Source organism: Bos javanicus, chromosome 5, assembly GCF_032452875.1.
Source record: "Bos javanicus breed banteng chromosome 5, ARS-OSU_banteng_1.0, whole genome shotgun sequence".
NCBI classification, from domain to species: domain Eukaryota; kingdom Metazoa; phylum Chordata; class Mammalia; order Artiodactyla; family Bovidae; genus Bos; species Bos javanicus.
The window spans coordinates 88,267,265-88,288,651 of NC_083872.1; the positions used below are offsets into that span (position 1 = coordinate 88,267,265).

Here is a 21,387-nt window from a genome sequence, read left to right on the forward strand (position 1 = left end):
TCTTATCTATATTTTTAATCTTTTTATTTCTTTATGTTATATTTTGGATATTTTCTTATCTTTCAGTTCTTTAGTTTTGTCTTCAGCTGTCTTTAATATGCTGTTATGCCTAATAATTGGGTTTAAAATTTTTGATTTTTTATTTCCAGAAGTTGTATTTTATTCTTTTTCAAATCTGATATCATATACTATAGTCTGTGTTTAATTCTGTAACTGATTATTTTAATATCCAAAACATTTTTTTTTCTGTTGTTTCTGCTGCTTATTATTCATTGTGTTTTACTTGCTTTGGCAAATATTGTAAAAAGTACTGTGTTCACCTAGCTTCCCCGATTGGTGACATCTTACACAGCTGTAGTAGGGTATCAGCTAGGATATTGACACTGTTGTAATGGTTTTAACTATGCTCCAGACCTGAATCAGTTTTACATTTGTAATACTTGCATTCATTTAAGTATTTGTGTGCGTGTGTGTATATATATGTCTGTGCAGTTTTATCGAACAAATAGATGGTGTAAACCACCGTCACAGTCAAGATCCACAGCTGTTTACCACCACGAAAGAACTTCCTTATGCTGCCCACTTACATTTATACCCTGTATTGCCCCTTGCCCTGGTCCTGTGATGCTTTTAGGAAGATTTTTAAAAGTACATAGTTTATCCAGTTTTTTTTTTTTTTTCCTTGTTTTAGGTAGTCTTCTTCAGCAGTTCTCAGAGTGTGGCCCTTAGACCAATAGCATCACCGTCCTGGGGGAATGTATAGAAATGCATATTGAGGCTCTGTGCCAGAACTGTTGATTTGGAAACCCTAGGGATGGAGCCCAGCAATTGTTTTTTAACAACTACTGGCCTGAGCAGCCTGGCTTACCAGTTTGGGGATCTTCTCTTCATCTTTTCAGTCAATTTTTTAGTCCAAGCTTTTGCTGTCTGTCACCTAAGTAGCTCTTGTTCACCATTCCCACATCAGTTCTCTTTGCACCATTCTCTGTGTAGCAGTATAAATGGTGTCCTAAAATATACATTAGATCATGTTACTTCTTAAAATCTATCTGGCGTTCCCATTGCTGGTAGAATAAAATCAAACTCCTCACCATGACCAGTCCTAACATATTTATGCCCATGCTTAACTGCATCCTCCTCTGTGCTGCCCTCACCTTTGCTCACTTCACTGGAGCTGCAGTGGTCTCCTTTTGGTTCTTGTAATATGCCAACTTCATTCCATCATTGTCTTTCTCCAGCAGTCCCAATTCTATTTTGTCTTTAAGATCCTGGCTCAGGTGTTATCTCTGCGCTGAGGCCTTCTGTCCAGTTATTCTTTCTTCCCCTGGTTTATTTTCTGCACACACCTGATTCTTAAGTGTTGTCTGCAGTTGGCTTTGTTTCTTTGCCTTTTTTTTATTACTCCTCCCCTGGAATACAGTCATGAGCAGGGTCTCTGTGTTTTATTCCTTGATCATTGCTCACCACCTAGAACAGTGCCTGGCATGTAGTAGATACTCAAGTTTTATATTCTTTTAATGAGTAAATTAACTGTTTTCTCTATTGTCCACCCATTATATGATCATGTGGAGTTATGAAACCTAAGATTTAAAATTATATTCTCTGATGATTTTGATTACTGTTTGTTTCATTTCTAGAGATTTTGAGATTTTTTTTTTCATTTTGTTTATCAAAATGGGACTTTTACCAAAAGTGTATACAGTGAAAAAATGGCAGAAAGGATTATTGATAAAACATAATAAGCCCATCTGAAGCAAGTAAATGTTTTTAATCAAGCACATTTTTATGAAGTTTTAAAAATTGGGTATTGCTTAAGATGGTATCAGGAACACTATCCACTGACTACATTATTTTCCTTAATAGGTTGTGTCGCTTAAAAAAGAAGGCACAGGCAGAAGCAAATGCCACAGCCATCAGTAATCTCTTGCCATTTATGGAATATGAAGTGCATACTCAGCTAATGAATAAACTAAAACTCAAAGCAATGAATGCTTTATTTGGACTGAGAATTCAGATCACAGTGGGTGAAAATATGTTGATGGGCTTAGCGGTAAGTTTCAAGATGTTTTGTTTTTGTTTTGTGATTCATGTAGTTGTAGATTCTGTTTTATGAGATTCAAAGAGTCTTTTAAGAAGACTTAGCTATTGGCATTAAGACTTCTAAAGGCTAGGGACATTATAAGAAGAAAAGAAATCCAGTGATAGACTTTCAGATACTTTTATATTTCTTTATGAAATTATTTTGAAATTAAATTAATAAACTATTATATAAATTTATATTTATGTTAGTATTCTACTTTTGTATTCAGATTATAATTCTTATAGTCACATTTCTAAGAATTACCATGTAGACCTTATTTTGTAAGTTGGCCACCATTGTCTGGACTTTATTATTGTTTATACTTGCTAACATAGGGTTTTTCCTTCTCAGCATTGGTAACATTCCTGCCTCAAATACTGCCTTTTCTGATTCTTACTGATCTTTTCTTCTTAATCACTAGGGACATTCATTGTAACTATTGGAGACTTTTTTAGTCTGTACACCTGAATCTCAAGGTCCCAAGAGTAGCTTTCATAATAGGTAATCTCTGATGAGTGTCTCCTGGGTATGTGGCACTGCACTGCTCTGGAAGGAATGTGACATTATCTTAACTTTACAAGAGAAGACAGATGCCATAATAGATTGAGACTTGTCCAAAGTGATATGGTTGTACATACCAGAACTCAGTTTCAAATGCAGGCCTGTCTAGTTCCAGAGTTTGTGTTCTCAGCTATGCTGGGTTGTTGCCTCATTAGTGAATGCAGTTAAGAAAGTGTTAAGAGATGGTGCTCTCAGGCTTCATATGGTGCGGAGGGCATTCTAAGTTTGAGCATCAGAGACTGGGTTGTGAGTCCAGTCATGGACATGTGAACAAACCAGGAGAAAGAGCTTCTGGGGACCAGACTTCATAGAGCACCACACGCTTTCCAGGATGGACTTTAACAAAATTGGCAGTTGCTTAAAAATTTTAGTAACAACAACAGCTCGTACAATTTATGCAACTATCCAGAGTTAAAAGAATTGTCTTCTCTTTTCTCCATTCTACTCCTTTGATGTTAATGATTTGCTGTGGGTACTTTTATACTTTTTTTTTTTTGCTTTCTTTCCTTACAGAAACATATTTAAACATAAAGCACATATGTGTGTGTGTTTTATCTTGTTTTGTATTTCCCCTAATAGGTTTTCAGTACTAATGACATGCAGTACTGTTACAAAGTCAGAATTTTATTTAATTAAATATTTAAAATAAATCTGTATCAGGTTTTCTTTCTTGGTGATTATGAAGTTAGGATGATATAGTGGAAAGTTCTTGGTTTTAAGAGTTTGAAACACATTCACATTCTTCTCCACATTTATTGATGTGATCTTGAGTAAGCTTCCTATCCTTTCTGAACTTCAGTTTCTTTACTTGCTTTGCATAAGTTTCTTTTTTACTTTTGCCATTTTAAAGATAAACTACTCATTCATGAAATACTTATTTTATTACAATTTTCAATCGTATTTTCCTGAGCTGTTTCTTTCTGTGCACATTACAGTCCAGTTGTGTGTGCAGAGCCAAGGAAATTGTCCTTTCACTACTGTCTGACCTACCCAGGGTTCTCACTGGGAGTAACCAACCCCTGTGCTACCAGTTCTGGTTTTCTGTGTTCTTTTACATATGTCCTGTGCGAACACTGGTGCTAATTATCTTTTTCCTACAGGACAAGGACCATATTTCTGAATATGAATACTGAAGGACATGATTTAGATATTTTTTTTCTCATTATTCCCCCATTATTTTTACCAGTCGGCCACCGGTGTGTACTTAGCAGCTTTACCAACGCCTGGTGGTATTCAGATTGCTGGAAAGACTCCTAATGATGGCTCATACGAGCAGCATATATCTCATATGCAGAAGAAGATAAATGACACGATTGCCAAGAATAAAGAGTTGTATGAAATCAATCCTCCGGTAAGTGAAATAAATCTCCATTGTGAATACATAAGTTATTGTCTAAATTTGCTGTCCCTATTACTCATTCTTTCTCCTTCCTTTACATCCATGCTCAAATGTCTTATTTTTTAGGGAAGCCAACTCCAAACACCCTATTTAAAAAATGGTAACTGTCCCATCAATTTTTGGTACTTCCCATCTCCCTTCAGTGTTTTATTGTTTTCTGTTTCTCTTATTTCTGTGTGTCTTTATGTGTGAAGTATGTTTTTGTGTATTGCTTGTTGCTCCTGGGCTTCCCTGATAGCTCAGTTAGTAAAGAATCTGCCTGCAATGCAGGAGACCTCGGTTTAAATCAGGAAGATCTACTGTAGAAGGGCTAGGCTATCTCCAGTACTCTTGGGCTTCCCTGGTGGCTCAGCTAATAAAGAATCCACTTGCAATATGGGAGACCTGGGTTTGATTCCTGGGTTGGAAAGATCCCCTGGAGAACGGAAAGGCTACCCACTCCAGTATTCTGGCCTAGAGAATTCCAAGGACTGTATAGTCCATGGCGTCACAAAGAGATGGACACGACTGAGTGACTTTCACTTACTTGCCTGATGCTCTCAGTAGAATGAAGCTGCATCAGGGCTGTATTCCTAGTGGCTCAACCAATTCCTCCTAGTAGTAGCCTCCTGATAGATAAGTTCTTGTTAAGTAACCAAATAAATGGTTTAAAATTTTCTTTGTTTAGTATAAAGAAAGCTTGCTTGTCTATGGCAAAAATACTAAAAAATGCAGGGTCTTTTCTTTCTCACTTTGTAGTCACTGTAACAGGCACCCTGTCAGATTTATGTAGGGCAGATTAATGTGGAAAGCAAGTAAGGTAATGGAATGAAGGTGCTGCGGAGTAGCTGAGTTAGGAAACTGCGGTGGCAGTCTTATGTAAGCTATGCACTAGCAGAGAACGTTGAAAACAGTTTGGAAAAACCTTTTTAAAAATAATTTCCTTGGTCTTTTTTTTTTTTTTTTAAGATAGCTTTGTTATACCAACAGCAAGCTTTGTCTTTTACATTTGTGTTCACATATCCACTTTCTGTTGATATCCTTGTAGCCAGCAGCTGTTTAGAACCTCTAGTTAGCTGCGATCTTTGGCTATAAAATAGGTAAAAACTTACAAACCCATAAAAGATTGCACCATACATTTACCTTAAAAAGATCATTGTAACTGTCAAAATTTATTTAGCTTAATAAGTTGCATAGCAAATACATGTATAATATATGTATTATGTGTACAAACACAAACATAGATACGTATGTCATATACCACATTTTACTATTTGGGGCTTTGAAAAACTAACACTGCATAAGATATAAAAGATTAGAATGTTATTTTGGTACATAATCTTTAATTCTTTATGAGTTATTTAGGACTTTCAAATGTTGAGTAGAAAACACTGTGAGCTGGAAAAACGGCTAGTTCCCTACCAGTTGTAGTTCCTCTTTGTACACTAGATGTCAGTGTTGCCTTGCTGTGTCTGATAGTTTCTGGATTATTGTATCAAGGCGGTGGTGGTTGTTTAGTCCCCAAGTTGTGTCTGACTAAAAGAGATAGACATGTATTCTATAAAAGTTTAATTATTCCTAAAGATTATAATTAAATATAGACTAGAAATACATTTTACAGACCCGCCCCGTAGTTTTCTATTAATATGCAAATTTAAAACCAGACCGAAGCATACAAATATCAAATCATTGTGTTGAATACCTGAAACTGCTATGTTACATGTCAACGGAAGCTCCATTAAACAGAAAAAGATACGATATAAAGCAATTATATTTCTTTTAGGAGATATCTGAAGAGATTATAGGATCCCCCATTCCAGAACCTAGACAACGCTCAAGACTTTTGAGATCTCAGTCAGAAAGCTCTGATGAAGTTACAGAATTGGACCTTTCACATGGGAAAAAAGATGCCTTTGTTTTGGAGGTATTATTGCATTGAAATAATTTCTAAAAGTTTTTGGACGATAAGATACATACTTTTGCAATCAAATCCTAAATTGGTGCGATTTTTATCATTACAACTGTTATAAATGTCAGAAGAATGTTTTCTTACAGAAATTACAACAAATTTGAAGATATCAAGACTTGGTAATATATCTTTTGTTTAACACCAGATGACTGATTAAATAATGTAGATGGTTTGAGAAGAATTAATGTTGGGGTTGAAATAAAAACATTAAACTTTTGGAGCTATTTTTGTAAATTTGAATTAATTTAAATAAGGTTCTATTCCTTCACTTACTATAGTTCTTATCTACTTTATAGGTTATAATGTTACTATAACATTTTTACATGTAAACATAATAATATAAGCACTGTAGTGTTTTCTTGCCGAGTTCAGAATATGTAATCGAATTTTCATTGTACAAAGACATTCAGAACTGACTTTCCTGAAGAATAAATGTGACATGAAAGGTTTATGGAACCTCTGCTTTCACAGATCTGCTTCCCAGGCACTCCCCTGTAGAATACTTAGCTTTAAAAGGGTTGATGATCTTTCTTTGATCCTGAAGGAAAGGAAAATAAATGAAGATACTGAGAAGTGTTTCCTGGTAAGGTGACAGTTGAGAGAACAAATCCGACATCTGCATCTCAGTAAAGCAGGAAGGTGATAGTAGAATTGAACTGGGTTGAGATTGGAGGCTTGAAGAGTCTAGAACAGTGCCTGTGAATGATTAGGATGTCAGCTGTAGAAGATGCTCAAGGCTTAACTGAAATAAGAGTGTTACCTTGTAGAAAACTCAAACTATATGACTTTGTACACTTTTCTCATAATTTCTACAGTCTGAGAATGGAAAAAGAAAAGTGTAGTAGGTCAGTGAAAGATTAAGAACAAGCTCCAGGGTTCTGTTTCGAGCAGTGCTACTCAGTGTCCTGTGAAGTGGCATTGGCACCAGCTGGGAGTTTGTAAGAAATTCAGACCCTGGGGCCCCTACTCAGACCTCAAACATGAATATTTCAATGTGGGGCCCAGGAATCTTTCACAAACCTCTAGATGATTCTTAGCATTACTTAAACCTTGATCCAGAGCATTTTTGATACTTCTGATCCTGGGATTCTAGCTAATTGGAGAATGGAAGTGCTTCAAGTGTGGACAAGAAGGCAAGGTGTAGATTCAGTAAAAGAAGGGACAGAGAGACACAGGGGTTGTGTTTGGAGAGTGCTTGAGATCTTGGTGTGAAATGTTTTGGGGAATACCACAGTTGAGGTATGGCCATGACTGAAGCAAAGTGTAAGTGAAAGTGATTCTTGACACCTCAAGGGTATGAGTTAGGACTTAGACCCCCAAGGTACAGAGGAATGTCTATATATGTCCAGTTGGATATGTTCACTATTTATAATTCACAACAGAATATTGAGATGTAAGAAAAATGGAATTTGTACTTATTCTTTTAAGATATACCTTTAAATTTATCCCTATGTAATTCTGTTTTAAAGCAGTTCCATATTTAGCCAAAAGATTTTTTAAAGTTACACTTTATTAGTTTAAACAGAGGTAGTGATTATTTATGTTCTCTTTGTAAATCTTTTGAAACATGCCCTCAAAAAGTCTTGAGAAAAGGCTTGATTTTTTTTTAACCCAGTGTACTTTGTAATGTAAGATATTTCATTTAGAAGTATTTATAATTATTATTGCAGTAAAGTTTATAGATTTTAGAAAAGTTTTTTCAAATTTTATGCTTTAACTTAGGGGAAATGGCTCTACTTTTCCTTGACGCTTTATGTTTTCTATTTAATAAATAATAAAAATAATCTTAAAAATTTGAAATAACTATATATTTATTATTTATGTGATAGGTTTAATCTTTTCATTTTCAGATTGATGACACAGATGCTATGGAAGATGTACATTCTCTCCTCACTGATGTCCCACCTCCTTCAGGTAAATAGAGAAAAATTACCTGAGAGGAGACTAATTTTGCATATCAGTATTTCGGTTCATAATTGTTATAGCACTAACTTTAAAGGCTTTGTCAGTGTTACATTCTGTCATGTTCTTTGCTGCCCAAGATCAAAAACACAGTGTTTAAAAATATTTACATTAGAACTTGTGAGCTGATTTTTAATCCTTTTATGTTTATCATTACCCCCAAAACCATGCTGATTTATTAACGTGGTCTGAAGTTTCCCAGAGGTATAGAGTTTTAGAAGAAAAGAATGAGTAGATTTTACAGTTAGGACTTCATGTAATAATTGAAATATGTTATCCTTTAACAACAAGAATAAATGAAATAGTATCATAAGTTTTAACTCTAATTTATTTTGACAGGCTTTTATAGTTGTAATACAGAAATCATGCCTGGTATAAATAATTGGACATCTGAAATACAGGTAAACCTTTTATTCTTAATTTTAAACAAGTATAGCATGTGTGATTTTGGCAAGTTTTTTCTTAACATGTGTCTTCTTTTTACCTCCTTATTGCAATTAAATCTTATCTTTTTAGAAAATAATTATTATAGTAGTAGTATGGTAGTTATTGTTTATTTTATTTTCTGTTACAGTATATAGTTAAAAATAATGAAATGACATGCCATTATATCTTCCCATATTTAGATGTTTACATCAGTAAGAGTAATCCGATTAAGCAGCCTTAACCTGACTAATCAAGCCCTTAATAAGAACTTTAATGATCTCTGTGAAAACTTGCTTAAGGTAGGAAACTTCTGACTAACTATACCTTAGTTAAAATGCCTAAGGATCATGAGATTTAAAAAGAAAAGTGCTTGTATTGTCTGGAATACCTTGCACAGTGGTAGGGACAATTATTTTTATTTATTTGTCAGTCTTAACTTGCCACCAAGTAAAATGCCAAAGTTGTCCTCTCCATCCTAATATGCCATAGTATAAAAGATATATATTTTGAGTTATTTCATAGCTTTAAACTGCATAAAAGTCTGTATTTATAAATTTTTAAAATCCCTCTTTCTTATGTTTTTATGACTTAGAAATATGACTAAATATTACTGTCTGCTCAGATATTAAAACTGTATTCATTTTTTAATATCTCCATTTTTTATTTTTTTAATTAATTTATTTTAATTGGAAGATAATTACTTTACAATATCGTGATGGTTTTTGCTTTATATCAACATGAATCAGCCATGGGTATACATGTGTCCCCCCCACCCAAACTGTATTCTTAATGAAAGAATAGACAAAACAGAAATGTTTTAATCTTTTGAATTTTATTTGCCACAGTAAAATATGCATTAAAAATCATTTTTTATGGATTTTTAAATTACAAGAAGTGATATTACTAATATTTTCTTTTGTGTAGAGCCTGTATTTTAAACTCCGGTCTATGATCCCCTGCTGCCTCTGCCATGTCAATTTTACAGTCTCTCTCCCTGAAGATGAATTAATTCAGGTAATTACAGTTTAGTCTATTATTAAAAAAGATTTCTTTGATCTGTTTTAATATTATACATTTGCCATAATTGAGAAGTATAAGCTGCTTTATTTCAAAATATTTTTAAACATGTTAGTATGAGTCAGACCTTATCTGTCCGTTTTACTTTTGTGAACTCTAGTTATCTAAAGGTGGAATCACATGTGTGTTCCAGCGTAATACCCACTGGGAGTTCTGTCTCAGTGTGACTTCTGCAGTCTCCATCCTTTAGAGAAGGTTCTTGAGCTTTTTTGGAATACCTAGGTTTCGGTGTACATGTTGGGCTTAGTTGTAGTCTGAATATCTGAGTTTATGTGCAGTTCCAGTTAAGAATCTTAACCAGTAAAACTAAAGGCAGATTAGCCAGTTTGTATAAGTTGTATGTAGTGAGAAAGATCTGTGAGAAGATGATTTTGGGAATGATTACTTCGCTCATCATATTGTTTCTGTGATTCTAGGTTACAGTCACAGCAGTTGCAATAACTTTTGACAAAAATCAGGCTTTACAGACTACAAAAACACACGCTGAGAAGTTATTGCAAAGAGGTAAACCTGTGGTAGATGGGAGTATGGTTCAGTGAAAAAAATATATTTGTCTGTTTTATAGTTCAGTGAAAAAATATAGAGGATAGGTAACTAAATGATATGTTTTTTGGTAAGATACTGTTACTTTTTCTGTTTTCTTTATCAGGATAACTGTATGGATAAGCATATGACTGGCTTTTTTTTGTTTCACACATGGATAGGTGGTTCACTGCTGATTACACAGAAAATGTGGCTGTTTTTTAGACTTAGATTGTATCATTAATTCTTCAGCAATTTAGAGGCTCTGAATGAAAAGAAACTTTCTGAAGTTTAATGACTTGCTGGCTAAATAAATATCTAAAATATTTTAAGTTAAATATATTACACCTATATGCTGCTGCTGCTGCTGCTGCTAAGTCGCTTCAGTCGTGTCCGACTCTGTGTGACCCCATAGATGGCAGCCCACCAGGCTCCGCCGTCCCTAGGATTCTCCAGGCAAGAACACTGGAGTGGGTTGCCATTTCCTCCTCCAATGCATGAAACTGAAAAGTGAAAGTGAAGTCGCTCAGTCATGTCTGACTCTTAGTGACCCCATGGACTGCAGCCCACCAGGCTCCTCCATCCATGGGGTTTTCCAGGCAAGAGTACTGGAGTGGGGTGCCATTGCCTTCTCCGATTACACCTATATAGTATTGATTAAATGTCAGATTGAAAGATGTGTTAAATGATGATGTGTTCAGATACTTATCAAAAATAAATAGACAGTAACTGGTTTAAGTATTATAGAACTACTATAGTATCAATACAAAAGTAGGATAGTAATAATTATTAGTGAGTGCTTATTCTTTGAAAGGCATTGTGCTAAGAGGTTTATATGTATCATCCTTTCTAAATCTTAACAGTCCCACCTGGAAAGATAGCAACCACTCTCAGTGTCTGCACGTGAAGGTAGAAAGCAAGGAGAAAATAACCAGAATAAATTGAGTTGGGGAAAAATACATATATTATCCCAGATTCTTAATTTTTAAAAAATTAATAAGAGATCATTACATAGTAATTTATATTTTTTCTTGCTTCTCTAGCCTCTACAGATAATGAAGAACTTCTGCAGTTTCCCCTGGAACTCTGTTCAGATTCACTTCCTTCTCATCCTTTTCCACCAGCTAAAGGTTGGTTAAGCAAGAGAAATGCAAGCACAAATACTAGTTTCTAGATGCTTTTACTTGCTTCTTGATTGTAGGTGATCTTAATTTTGAAATGGAGATTTGTTCTTCATTCCCCATTGTATGTTTCTTCATGTTCATAAAGGGGAGGGAGTACTGTTGCTTTCATTTTAATTTCTCTAGTAATCTCATCATAACTTATTAAGGTAATTTTTCATATAATATTCTGTTCTAATACCTCAAATATATTAAAGTTTTATTTTCAGAGATTTGGATTTCCCAAAGTTAACTGTTCACATATGGTATTTTTGATATTTTTATCTGGTGAATTTTTTCCAGCAACATTGTAACCTCTTGCAGAAACTTCTAGATTTTCTTAGACAACAAAATACTTACTTTCTTCAGAAGCTATGTGGAGAGAGGTTTTGGGCAAGGATAAGTGCAAGTGAGAAAGGGATGAGCTTTCTGTCTTTTGGGTGTCTTATATTTGAGGAACATTTTTTCAAATGCAAAATGATTATCCCTTAATTCAGTAACATTAGGTATATTTATATCTCTACAATCTTTGGAGAAAAATGGGAGGTAGTTTTTTCCATTTCTCTTGTGATTTCAATGTAATTCTTATAAAAATTTCAGAATTACTGTACCTTATCTTAGAGCAGTTTATATACAATAAATGTTTGTGTTTTTTCCTAAATTTTTTATTCTGAGAAATGATGCATTCATTATTTAAAATCAGATGGCCTTTCTAATGTTTACATTTTATCATGCATATGATTTCTATTTGTCAGTTACTTTATCTGATACGAAGTTAGTTATAATACATAATAGCTTTAAATTCACATTGTGTATATATCAGTAGAGTCTTTACTAAATCAGTTCAGAGTCTATGAAGATAAATAGATCTTGACTCATATTTTGGAGCTGAAAAAGTTAAGCTACTTTCAGATTTGGAACTTTCTAACATGGTTACCATGTGGTTCTTTTTTCTTTTTGTCCAAATAAAATTCTCATTTAGAACTTCATAGAGAATTTCTTTAAAAAAAAAAAAAGAAGGGATAAATCCAAAGATAATCTGAGTTCAGATTTATAACTTAAATATAGCTTTTAGAACAAAAAGCAGAACAGTCTAGAATCTTCCTTGAACTGACTTCATAAGATTTTTTTTTTTTAAACATCTGCTTTCTATAGAAACTTACATTTAACACAGGGTTAGTTTCAAACTACTTTTAGTTTTCACTTAGTTTATCCTTACCCAGCAGTGGTGAGGAGGGGGCAACTAAAACCAATAACCCTATCAGCAATAAGGTTTGATTAGTTGCTAATCTATAAAAATATTTATTTGTGGAGTTGAGGTCCCTGTCAGCTCTATTTTACCATGTTGTTAATAGCTCCTGAAATCTGCGGAAGATTAAATTTAAACTCTGTAAATTAACCATGTCTATATTGATAACTTACAGTTTCGGTAATAGCTTTCAAAATGTTTTCAAAGGTAATTAAAACTAATGCTTTTTGTAGTAATCAGTGTATTTTGCACAAATGATACTCTGTGAACTGAAAAACAAAGAAGAATTTGAGCAGAATAAGTTATATCTAAACAATACCTAAAATATTTGCAGTTTATTTTAAGGAGCATGGGAAAGGGCCATAAAGTGGACTAATAAAGCAAGAGACCTGGCTTTTTTCTCATTTCTGCTCCTGATGATATCAGATGTGAGAACTTGGGCCAGTTAATCTGCAGTTAAGCCACTGAAGTCTCAGTTCTTCATTTGTAAAATGTGAAAAGATGAAGATTCTCTCCAGCCTTTAAAATTCTTGGATTTTTTTGAGTTTCTATGGTGTATGGTTCTTCAATTATTACTAAAAACAAAAGCTAAATTATGCCTGAGGTCACATTGAGCTTCTTTGAGTTCATTTTCCAAATAGCTTCAAATCAGTTAAACCAATGATTTTTAAACTCTGTCCCTCCAAACCCTAGAATTTCTTCAGAGGTGCCTTGTGGCCTTCTAAGAGTCAAGGTGTCAGGGTTAGTGCTGGCTCACCTACCTCTGAACTAGAGTAGCTTTGATTCACTGTGCTTTCTGTGTTCGCTTTCTGTGTGATTTTGTTAGAAGAAAGGGTTTCAAAAAGTTTGAAAATCACTGAATGAGATCCTGCTGCCTTTATCATCATCGTTGTCACCGTTATCAGCTTCATAATAATATCATCACATCTAATACTTACATATATATATATATAAAACTTTTAATACTAAGTACTTAACTGTAAAACCTACATGCCTTTCTTTGAATGTTATATTTTAAATTCATCAGTGAACACTAAAAAGTTTACCTGTGCATTTTTTTTAAAGTCGTGTATACTGTGGTTTATGTTGCATGCTTACTTATTGTCTTTGCTTCCTGACGTCTCTCCAGGAGAACGTGTGCTATGCTATATACATTAGAAGAAGTTATTTCAAAATATTTTAGAAAATTTGAGGATAGAATGGCTTTTGAAAGGTAGGAAACATGTAATAATAGAGTGTTGTATCATGAATGTAGTAGCTGAGTATTTTAACATGAAGACAGGCTTTGAATAGAGAAAAGAAATATCTGGAAACAGTTAAGCTTAGCAGTTTAGAGGAAATAGGTGGGAGATAGAAAGGCAAGGACGGGAAATAAATGTTAAAAAAAAAAACAAAACTTTACTTTCTTTCTGCAACCAGAGGCTTAAAAATTGACAACTGATATGATAAATAAATATAGTTTTTATAGTTAGGTCAGTTAGCTAAGCTGACTGAGGTTTATCTTTTTTAATTCTGAAAACTTTGAATACTAATTTATTTTCCATGTTCTCATCACAAATGAGATGATTTATGAAAATTTTTATTTTTTAGTTGACAGAGTAGTGTCAAGAGCTATATGCACAGTATGTTTATTAATACTTCCATCTTTTCACTTGTAGATAAACCTTTACTTATCTTTTGGTGTTACTGAAAATGAGAGACTCTTTGAAGAGAAGATGTTTCAATTATGTGTATTCTAATTGACTGTGTAGAGTAAGCCTGGGCCTGAGTTGTCCATCCATGTTCAGTTTTTTTCCCCTTCTATGTTTTGTTATACTTGGTTTTGTTTCTCAAGGTAAACAAAACAGTTTTGATGTGTGTCTCAAATTATGGTTGATTTCGTGTTACCTTGCTAGTTATCTTGATTTTTCTGATTTGAAATATCAAAAAGCAATTTTTGATATTTAAGTAATTTTAGTAATTTAAGTAATTTCTTAAAGAATATTATCAAGTGAAGGTCATCAAAATTCTCTGAATACTGTGAGGAACAGAGATGATGTGGCATCACCATACATTACTTTTTTCTCATATGAACCTGTGTTATAAGAAAAAAAGATAACAATAGCAATTTTTTAAAAATTTTATTTTATTTAACTTTACAATATTGTATTGGTTTTGCCATATATCAAAATGAATCTGCCACAGGTATACATGTGTTCCCCATCCTGAACCCTCCTCCCTCCCCATACCATCCCTCTGGGTCGTCCCAGTGCACCAGCCCCAAGCATCCAGTATCGTGCATCAAACCTGGACTGGCAACTCGTCTCATATATGATATTATACATATTTCATTGCCATTCTCCCAAATCATCCCACCCTCTCCCTCTCGCACAGAGTCCAAAAGACTGTTCTATACATCAGTGTCTCTTTTGCTGTCTCGTATACAGGGTTATTGTTACCATCTTTCTAAATTCCATATATATGCGTTAGTATACTGTATTGGTGTTTTTCTTTCTGGCTTACTTTACTCTGTATAATAGGCTCCAGTTTCATCCACCTCATTAGAACTGATTCAAATGTATTCTTTTTAATGGCTGAGTAATACTCCATTGTGTATATGTACCACAGCTTTCTTATCCATTCATCTGCTGATGGACATCTAGGTTGCTTCCATGTCCTGGCTATTATAAACAGTGCTGCGATGAACATTGGGGTACACGTGTCTCTTTCCCTTCTGGTTTTCTCAGTGTGTATGCCCAGCAGTGGGATTGCTGGATCATAAGGCAGTTCTATTTCCAGTTTTTTAAGGAATCTCCACACTGTTCTCCATAGTGGCTGTACTAGTTTGCATTCCCACCAACAGTGTAAGAGGGTTCTCTTTTCTCCACACCCTCTCCAGCATTTATTGCTTGTAGACTTTTGGATCGCAGCCATTCTGACTGGCGTGAAATGATACCTCATAGTGGTTTTGATTTGCATTTCTCTGATAATGAGTGATGTTGAGCATCTTTTCATGTGTTTGTTAGCCATCTGTATGTCTTCTTTGGAGAAATGTCTATTTAGTTCTTTGGCCCATTTTTTGATTGGGTCATTTATTTTTCTGGAATTGAGCTGTAGGAGTTGCTTGTATATTTTTGAGATTAGTTGTTTGTCTATTGTGTCATTTGCTATTATTTTCTCCCATTCTGAAGGCTGTCTTTTCACCTTGCTTATAGTTTCCTTTGTTGTGCAGAAGCTTTTAAGTTTAACTAGGTCCCCTTTGTTTATTTTTGCTTTTATTTCCAATATTCTGGGAGGTGGGTCATAGAGGATCCTGCTGTGATGTATGTCGGAGAGTGTTTTGCCCATGTTCTTCTCTAGGAGTTTTATAGTTTCTGGTCTTACGTTGAGATCTTTAATCCATTTTGAGTTTATTTTTGTGTATGGTGTTAGAAAGTGTTCTAGTTTCATTCTTTTACAAGTGGTTGACCAGTTTTCCCAGCACCACTTGTTAAAGAGATTGTCTTTAATCCATTGTATATTCTTGCCTCCTTTGTCAAAGATAAGATGTCCATATGTGCGTGGATTTATCTCTGGGCTTTCTGTTTTGTTCCATTGATCTATATTTCTGTCTTTGTGCCAGTACCATACTGTCTTGATAACTGTGGCTTTGTAGTAGAGCCTGAAGTCAGGCAGGTTGATTCCTCCAGTTCCATTCTTCTTTCTCAAGATAGCTTTGGCTATTCGAGGTTTTTTGTATTTCCATACAAATTGTGAAATTATTTGTTCTAGCTCTGTGAAGAATACCGTTGGTAGCTTGATAGGGGTTGCATTGAATCTATAAATTGCTTTGGGTAGTACACTCATTTTCACTATATTGATTCTGCCAATCCATGAACATGGTATATTTCTCCATCTATTAGTGTCCTCTTTGATTTCTTTGACCAGTGTTTTGTAGTTTTCTATATATAGGTCTTTAGTTTCTTTAGGTAGATATATTCCTAAGTATTTTATTCTTTTCATTGCAATGGTGAATGGAATTGTTTCCTTAATTTTCTCTTTCTATTTTCTCATTATTAGTGTATAGGAATGCAAGGGATTTCTGTGTATTGATTTTATATCCTGAAACTTTACTATATTCATTGATTAGTTCTAGTAATTTTCTGGTGGAGTCTTTAGGGTTTTCTATGTAGAGGATCATGTCACCTGCAAACAGTTAGAGTTTTACTTCTTCTTTTTCAATTTGGATTCCTTTTATTTCTTTTTCTGCTCTGATTGCTGTGGCCAGAACTTCCAAAACTATGTTGAATAGTAATGGTGAAAGTGGGCACCCTTGTCTTGTTCCTGACTTTAGAGGAAATGCTTTCAATTTTTCACCATTGAGGATAATGTTTGCTGTGGGTTTGTCATATATAGCTTTTATTATGTTGAGGTATGTTCCTTCTATTCCTGCTTTCTGGAGAGTTTTTATCATAAATTTTTATGGCACTTTCATAATATTTTTCCCCTTCATTAATATCTATATGTCAATTTTTTTAATATGTCACTTCACTCTGAAATGGTTTTTAAGAGAATTTTAAAATCATATATATTTATGAAGTGAAAAAAGATTGAGCAAATATAGTAAAAATAGAGAATCTGAGTAAATGTAATCTGGGTAAAAGATGTGTATAATTTTTTTGTATAAAAGATTAGCATATTGCTTTAGTAGATACACATTTAAAGACCTGAATCTTGAGATATTAGATACCATATTGTGGGACTTTAAGAACTTACGTTAGACAAACGTGTGTGAATCATATACCACTATATACACACATATATATAAATAGATATCAAATACTTTGTAAATCTAATCTATATCAGGATAATGGTTTTCACTAAAATTCTGAGAATTTAAGGCTATAAAAGTGTTTAATTGAGTCACTTTTAGTGTTTGTATACTGTTGGATGAAACTGTATAGAGGAAACATTTTTTTATTACTCCCTACCCCCCATGCTTATTTCTGCTGTCACTTGGCTTTATGCTGGGGTGGTATCCTCACATTCAGTTGCATTAACTAGAGGCTGGGAGGAGTTCTCTTTTCACTGAGCAGTTGCTGACTAATGTGACAAACATAGGTCACATTCTGGATTTCAGTAAAAAAGAAAACTTACACCCCTCAATGCATTGTACTCCATAATTAGGTATCCACATTGGAACCTTTTTCCTTTATTTTTACAGTAGGCTATTGGAGTTTACTTTTTTGTTAAACCAAATTTGATTTTAAAATATAGTTTAATTTTTTAAACTTAAATGACTTGCTTTAAATTATTGTAAACTAGTTATTAGAAATATAAATGTATAAGAATTACAGAAATTAGCTTTTAGTTTTTCCTACCAACTAATGGTTCTGAATTCTTACAAGTATATATAATTCTTTATATTAACTAAAGTTTTTTTATATTAACAGTTCATTGCATGTCTGTTTTTTCTCTCTTATTTTTTAAGATATATTTAGTCACTATGACCAAATGGTGGGCTTCCCTGGTAGCTCAGCTGGTAAAGAATCTACCTGCAATGCAGGAGACCCCAGTTCAATTCCTGGGTCAGGAAGATCCCCTGGAGAAGGGATAGGCTACCCATTCCAGTATTCTTGGGCTTCCCTGGTGGCTCAGATGGTGAAGAATCTGCCTGCCATGCGGGAAACCTGGGTTTGATCCCTGGGTTGGGAAGATCCCCTGGAGGAGGGCATGGCAGCCCACTCCAGAATTCTTGCCTGGAGAATCCCCATGGACAGAAGTGCTTTGCAGGCTACAGAGTTGGGCAGGACTGAGAGACTAAGCACACGTGACCAAACGGTGAAAGTGTGGAAGTGAAGTCGCTCAGTCGTGTCCGACTCTTTGCGACCCCACAAACTGTAGCCTACCAGGCTTCTCTGTCCATGGGGTTTTCCAGGCAATAGTACTGGAGTGGATTGCCATTTCCTTCTCCAGGGGATCTTCCCAAACCAGGGCTCGAACCTGGGTCTCTCACATTGTAGACAGACGCTTTACCGTCTGAGCCACCAGGGAAATCTATTAAAAATGCTAAATTTTCCTTGTTATTGGTGGCCACAGCAATCAGTAGGGGATCCTGAAAGGAGAAAGATACTGAGGGGAAAGAGAATGAATAGGAACTCTATAAAGAGTGGAAAATGACACACACACACAAAAAAAAGAGTGGAAAATGTGAAAATTGCACCTAAGAAGTGTGAAGGAAGCAAAGAGTTGGATGAAGAAGTAGAGATAGGGAATCTTAGCTTCTTCAAGGCAGCCCGAGGGCAGTAAAAGCCAATCAGGAATCGAGGGAGTGAAAAGCAAAGAAAGTTGAATTGGGCTACTGACCAAAACCCAGGATTATTTGGGGAAAAAAGATAACAAAGGATAGTAGTGAGAGGAGTGAATGATGGGGACTAAAGAAGAAAAGCAAGTGGGTTAAGATACTGTACACCTTTAATTGGAAGTTTTAATGATTCAAATAGGGCAACTAATTGTCTTTTGTCATATATGTATTATCTGTGTATTCTAGTTGAATTTTTTTCTTCTAGTGAAAAACAACTTACATTTTTCTCCATGCCTTAATAATTTTTAACTGTAATATGTCAATTTCATTATCAAACCACCAATATTTGAAGACCATTAGGGTCCAGGTATATACTGAATGTTTACATACATCATTTGTCTCACTCAGTCATTAAGCCAGATACTGATCAGTGCATTAAGGAAATGCCTAAAGGAACATAAAACCAAATTTTGATCATCATAGTTTAAAACTGAGCATGTTTAAATAGGAAAATAATATAGTTTAGAGACTCCAGATTGCACATAGTTTTATCTGCCAGAGAATCTTTTCAGAGTTTGCAGGAATTTTTTCAGCTTTAATACTTTTCTTAGGGTGACAGGAAAAGAATGTCTCAAAGACTTTTTTAATTATTCAGAGCAAAGATGATCTGTAAAATTTAATGATAGTAAATTGTCAGAAGAGTAGTCAGTGTAAGACTTTATCGTGACTAGTACATCCCTTTGTCATTGGTATGACAGATTGTTTAGGAGGATGGAGGCATCTCAAACTTCAGAAGCACTGGCAGGGGTATAATTGAAGGAGGAAGAATTCTTGCTACATTTTCTTTTTGTTTTTCATCTGTATGCTCATTTCCACTAAACCACTTTAATCTGGATTAATCCCCCTCCCCACTCTGCTCAGGCCTGTTAAAAGTCATTAGAGTATACTAAGAAAATAGTTCTATATGTTGTTCTGCTTGCCTTGTTAACTTTCCAGCATTGTTTTTTTTTTGAGGGATCATCACTATCACTTAGTAGATTTTTTGAATAGCAAAATTGTATTCAGTGGGCAAGGAAATGGTAAGAGAACTGGGTTGCTGTGTGGCTTGATTTAAACTCTCTTTGCGGCTTCAGTGGGGACCTGACATACGAAGTGTTTGTCTCAAAGTCTTCCACAGAGATATACAAATGGCCAGAACTGAGCATTGGCTCCCCAGCAAAGCCTCAAGGACATTTAAAAAGTTTCTACTTCTGAGTATGAAATCTGTTGCCTTTTTGAAGTACTGGCTTAGAGATTGCATGGGGCTTCCCCGATGGCTCAGCAGTAGACAATCTGCCTGCAGTGCAGGGAACAGGAGATCGGGTTTGACCCCTGGGTGGGGAAGAGCCCCTGAGAAGGAAACAGCAACCTACTGCAGTTTTCTTGCCTTAGAGAATCCCGTGGACAGAGGAGCCTGGTAGGCTATGGTCCATGGGGTCACAAAGAGTCAGACACAATTGAGCATGCACGCACTAGAGATTGCAGAGGGCTTCCCTAGTAGCTCAGACGGTAAAGCATCTTCCTGCAATGCAGGAGACCTGAGTTCGATCCCTGGGTCGGGAAGATCCCCTGGAGAAGGAAATGGCAATCCACTCCAGTATCCTTGCCTAGAAAATCCCATGGACAGAAGAGCCTGGTAGGCTGTACAGTCCATGGGATCACAAAGAGTCAGATACTACTGAGCAACTAACACACACACCACCAGAATTTCTGCTTTGTCAGTGAGCCAGACAGCTAATGTCTATGCTACCTTCTCTTGAAAAGTCTGTTACCTGGGAAGCCAAACAGTAATCAGAAGGGGCAGAGAGCCTGAGGTCATTAAATGTTTGAGGTGTTCAGACCAGTCCAAAGTGCTGAAGTCCACAGGACTAGCTTCTCTTGGGCCTTTTCTCTGATAGAAAAAAATGAGTGTCCAGGCAAACGTGGCAGAAGGTGAACCTGCTCTCCTTCAGTGAGGTCAGAAGTCTCCTGACTCATTCACATTTGAGGGCTGGGAATAAATATTTTTGCTCTCTTGTTTCTCTTCTTCTCCACTTTTGTAAAACTTTGGGGAAAGTAGTAAGTGTAGTAAGTGTACATGATAAAAAATTCAAACCCTACAAAAAGACCACATAGTCCAAAATAAAGCTCCCTTCTCCCTTCATTTTCCTTCCCAAGAGGCAAGTGCTTCTAATAGCTATATTGTCTCTCTTTGCAAAGATGTTCTATTTATCCTTTAAAAAAAAAAAACACAGATAATCTACAGACCATTGTATACCTTTACTTTTTAACACTTGACATATTTGAAGATGGGAGCAGATAGATTCTACATGTATAAGCTCTTTTTGTGGACATTTCATATACAGTTGCTACCAGGGAATTCCATATTGCCAAGATAATATGAAGGTATAGAGGATAATTTAGTCATTTTCATGTTTTCTCTTAGCTTCCTCTCCCTTCTTCCCATCCCCACACGATAAAACTAGGGTCTTTAATGCCAACTGTATTTTCTGTGTCAGTACTCAGTGAGGCTGTGCTGCCCAGGACCTCTGGGAGTCCTGGAACTCTCCTGGGATATGTGAGCCTGGGGTGGGCCACTTACTTTCCCAGCTTCTGCATTGGATCAGCTGTTGCTAGAAATTGAGTGTCAGTTCTGTTTAGTCTTCCTGCTATAGGTCCTGTCTCCTTCTGGGCTTCCAGTACCCCTCAGGATCCCGAATCAG

At 35.3% G+C, this 21,387-nt stretch overlaps 1 protein-coding gene across 15 annotated transcripts in view; it reads left to right on the forward strand.

Annotated features, from left to right (window-relative positions):
* C2CD5 (C2 calcium dependent domain containing 5) overlaps positions 1-21,387 on the forward strand; it is a 91,745-nt gene that overhangs the window by 60,749 nt on the left and 9,609 nt on the right. For 13 of the 15 annotated variants that reach the window (XR_009736592.1, XM_061417651.1, XM_061417649.1 and 10 more), the window contains 9 exons: positions 1,864-2,050; positions 3,828-3,992; positions 5,803-5,943; positions 7,839-7,902; positions 8,290-8,351; positions 8,577-8,675; positions 9,301-9,390; positions 9,870-9,957; positions 11,019-11,105. Coding sequence is in view for 14 of the 15 variants with exons in the window: in XM_061417651.1 (XP_061273635.1) it covers positions 1,864-2,050; positions 3,828-3,992; positions 5,803-5,943; positions 7,839-7,902; positions 8,290-8,351; positions 8,577-8,675; positions 9,301-9,390; positions 9,870-9,957; positions 11,019-11,105 (983 nt within the window). In the remaining variant the exon portion in view is untranslated. The remainder of the gene's footprint in view (positions 1-1,863; positions 2,051-3,827; positions 3,993-5,802; positions 5,944-7,838; positions 7,903-8,289; positions 8,352-8,576; positions 8,676-9,300; positions 9,391-9,869; positions 9,958-11,018; positions 11,106-21,387) is intronic. The other 2 variants (XM_061417646.1, XM_061417653.1) reach the window with 1 other exon arrangement.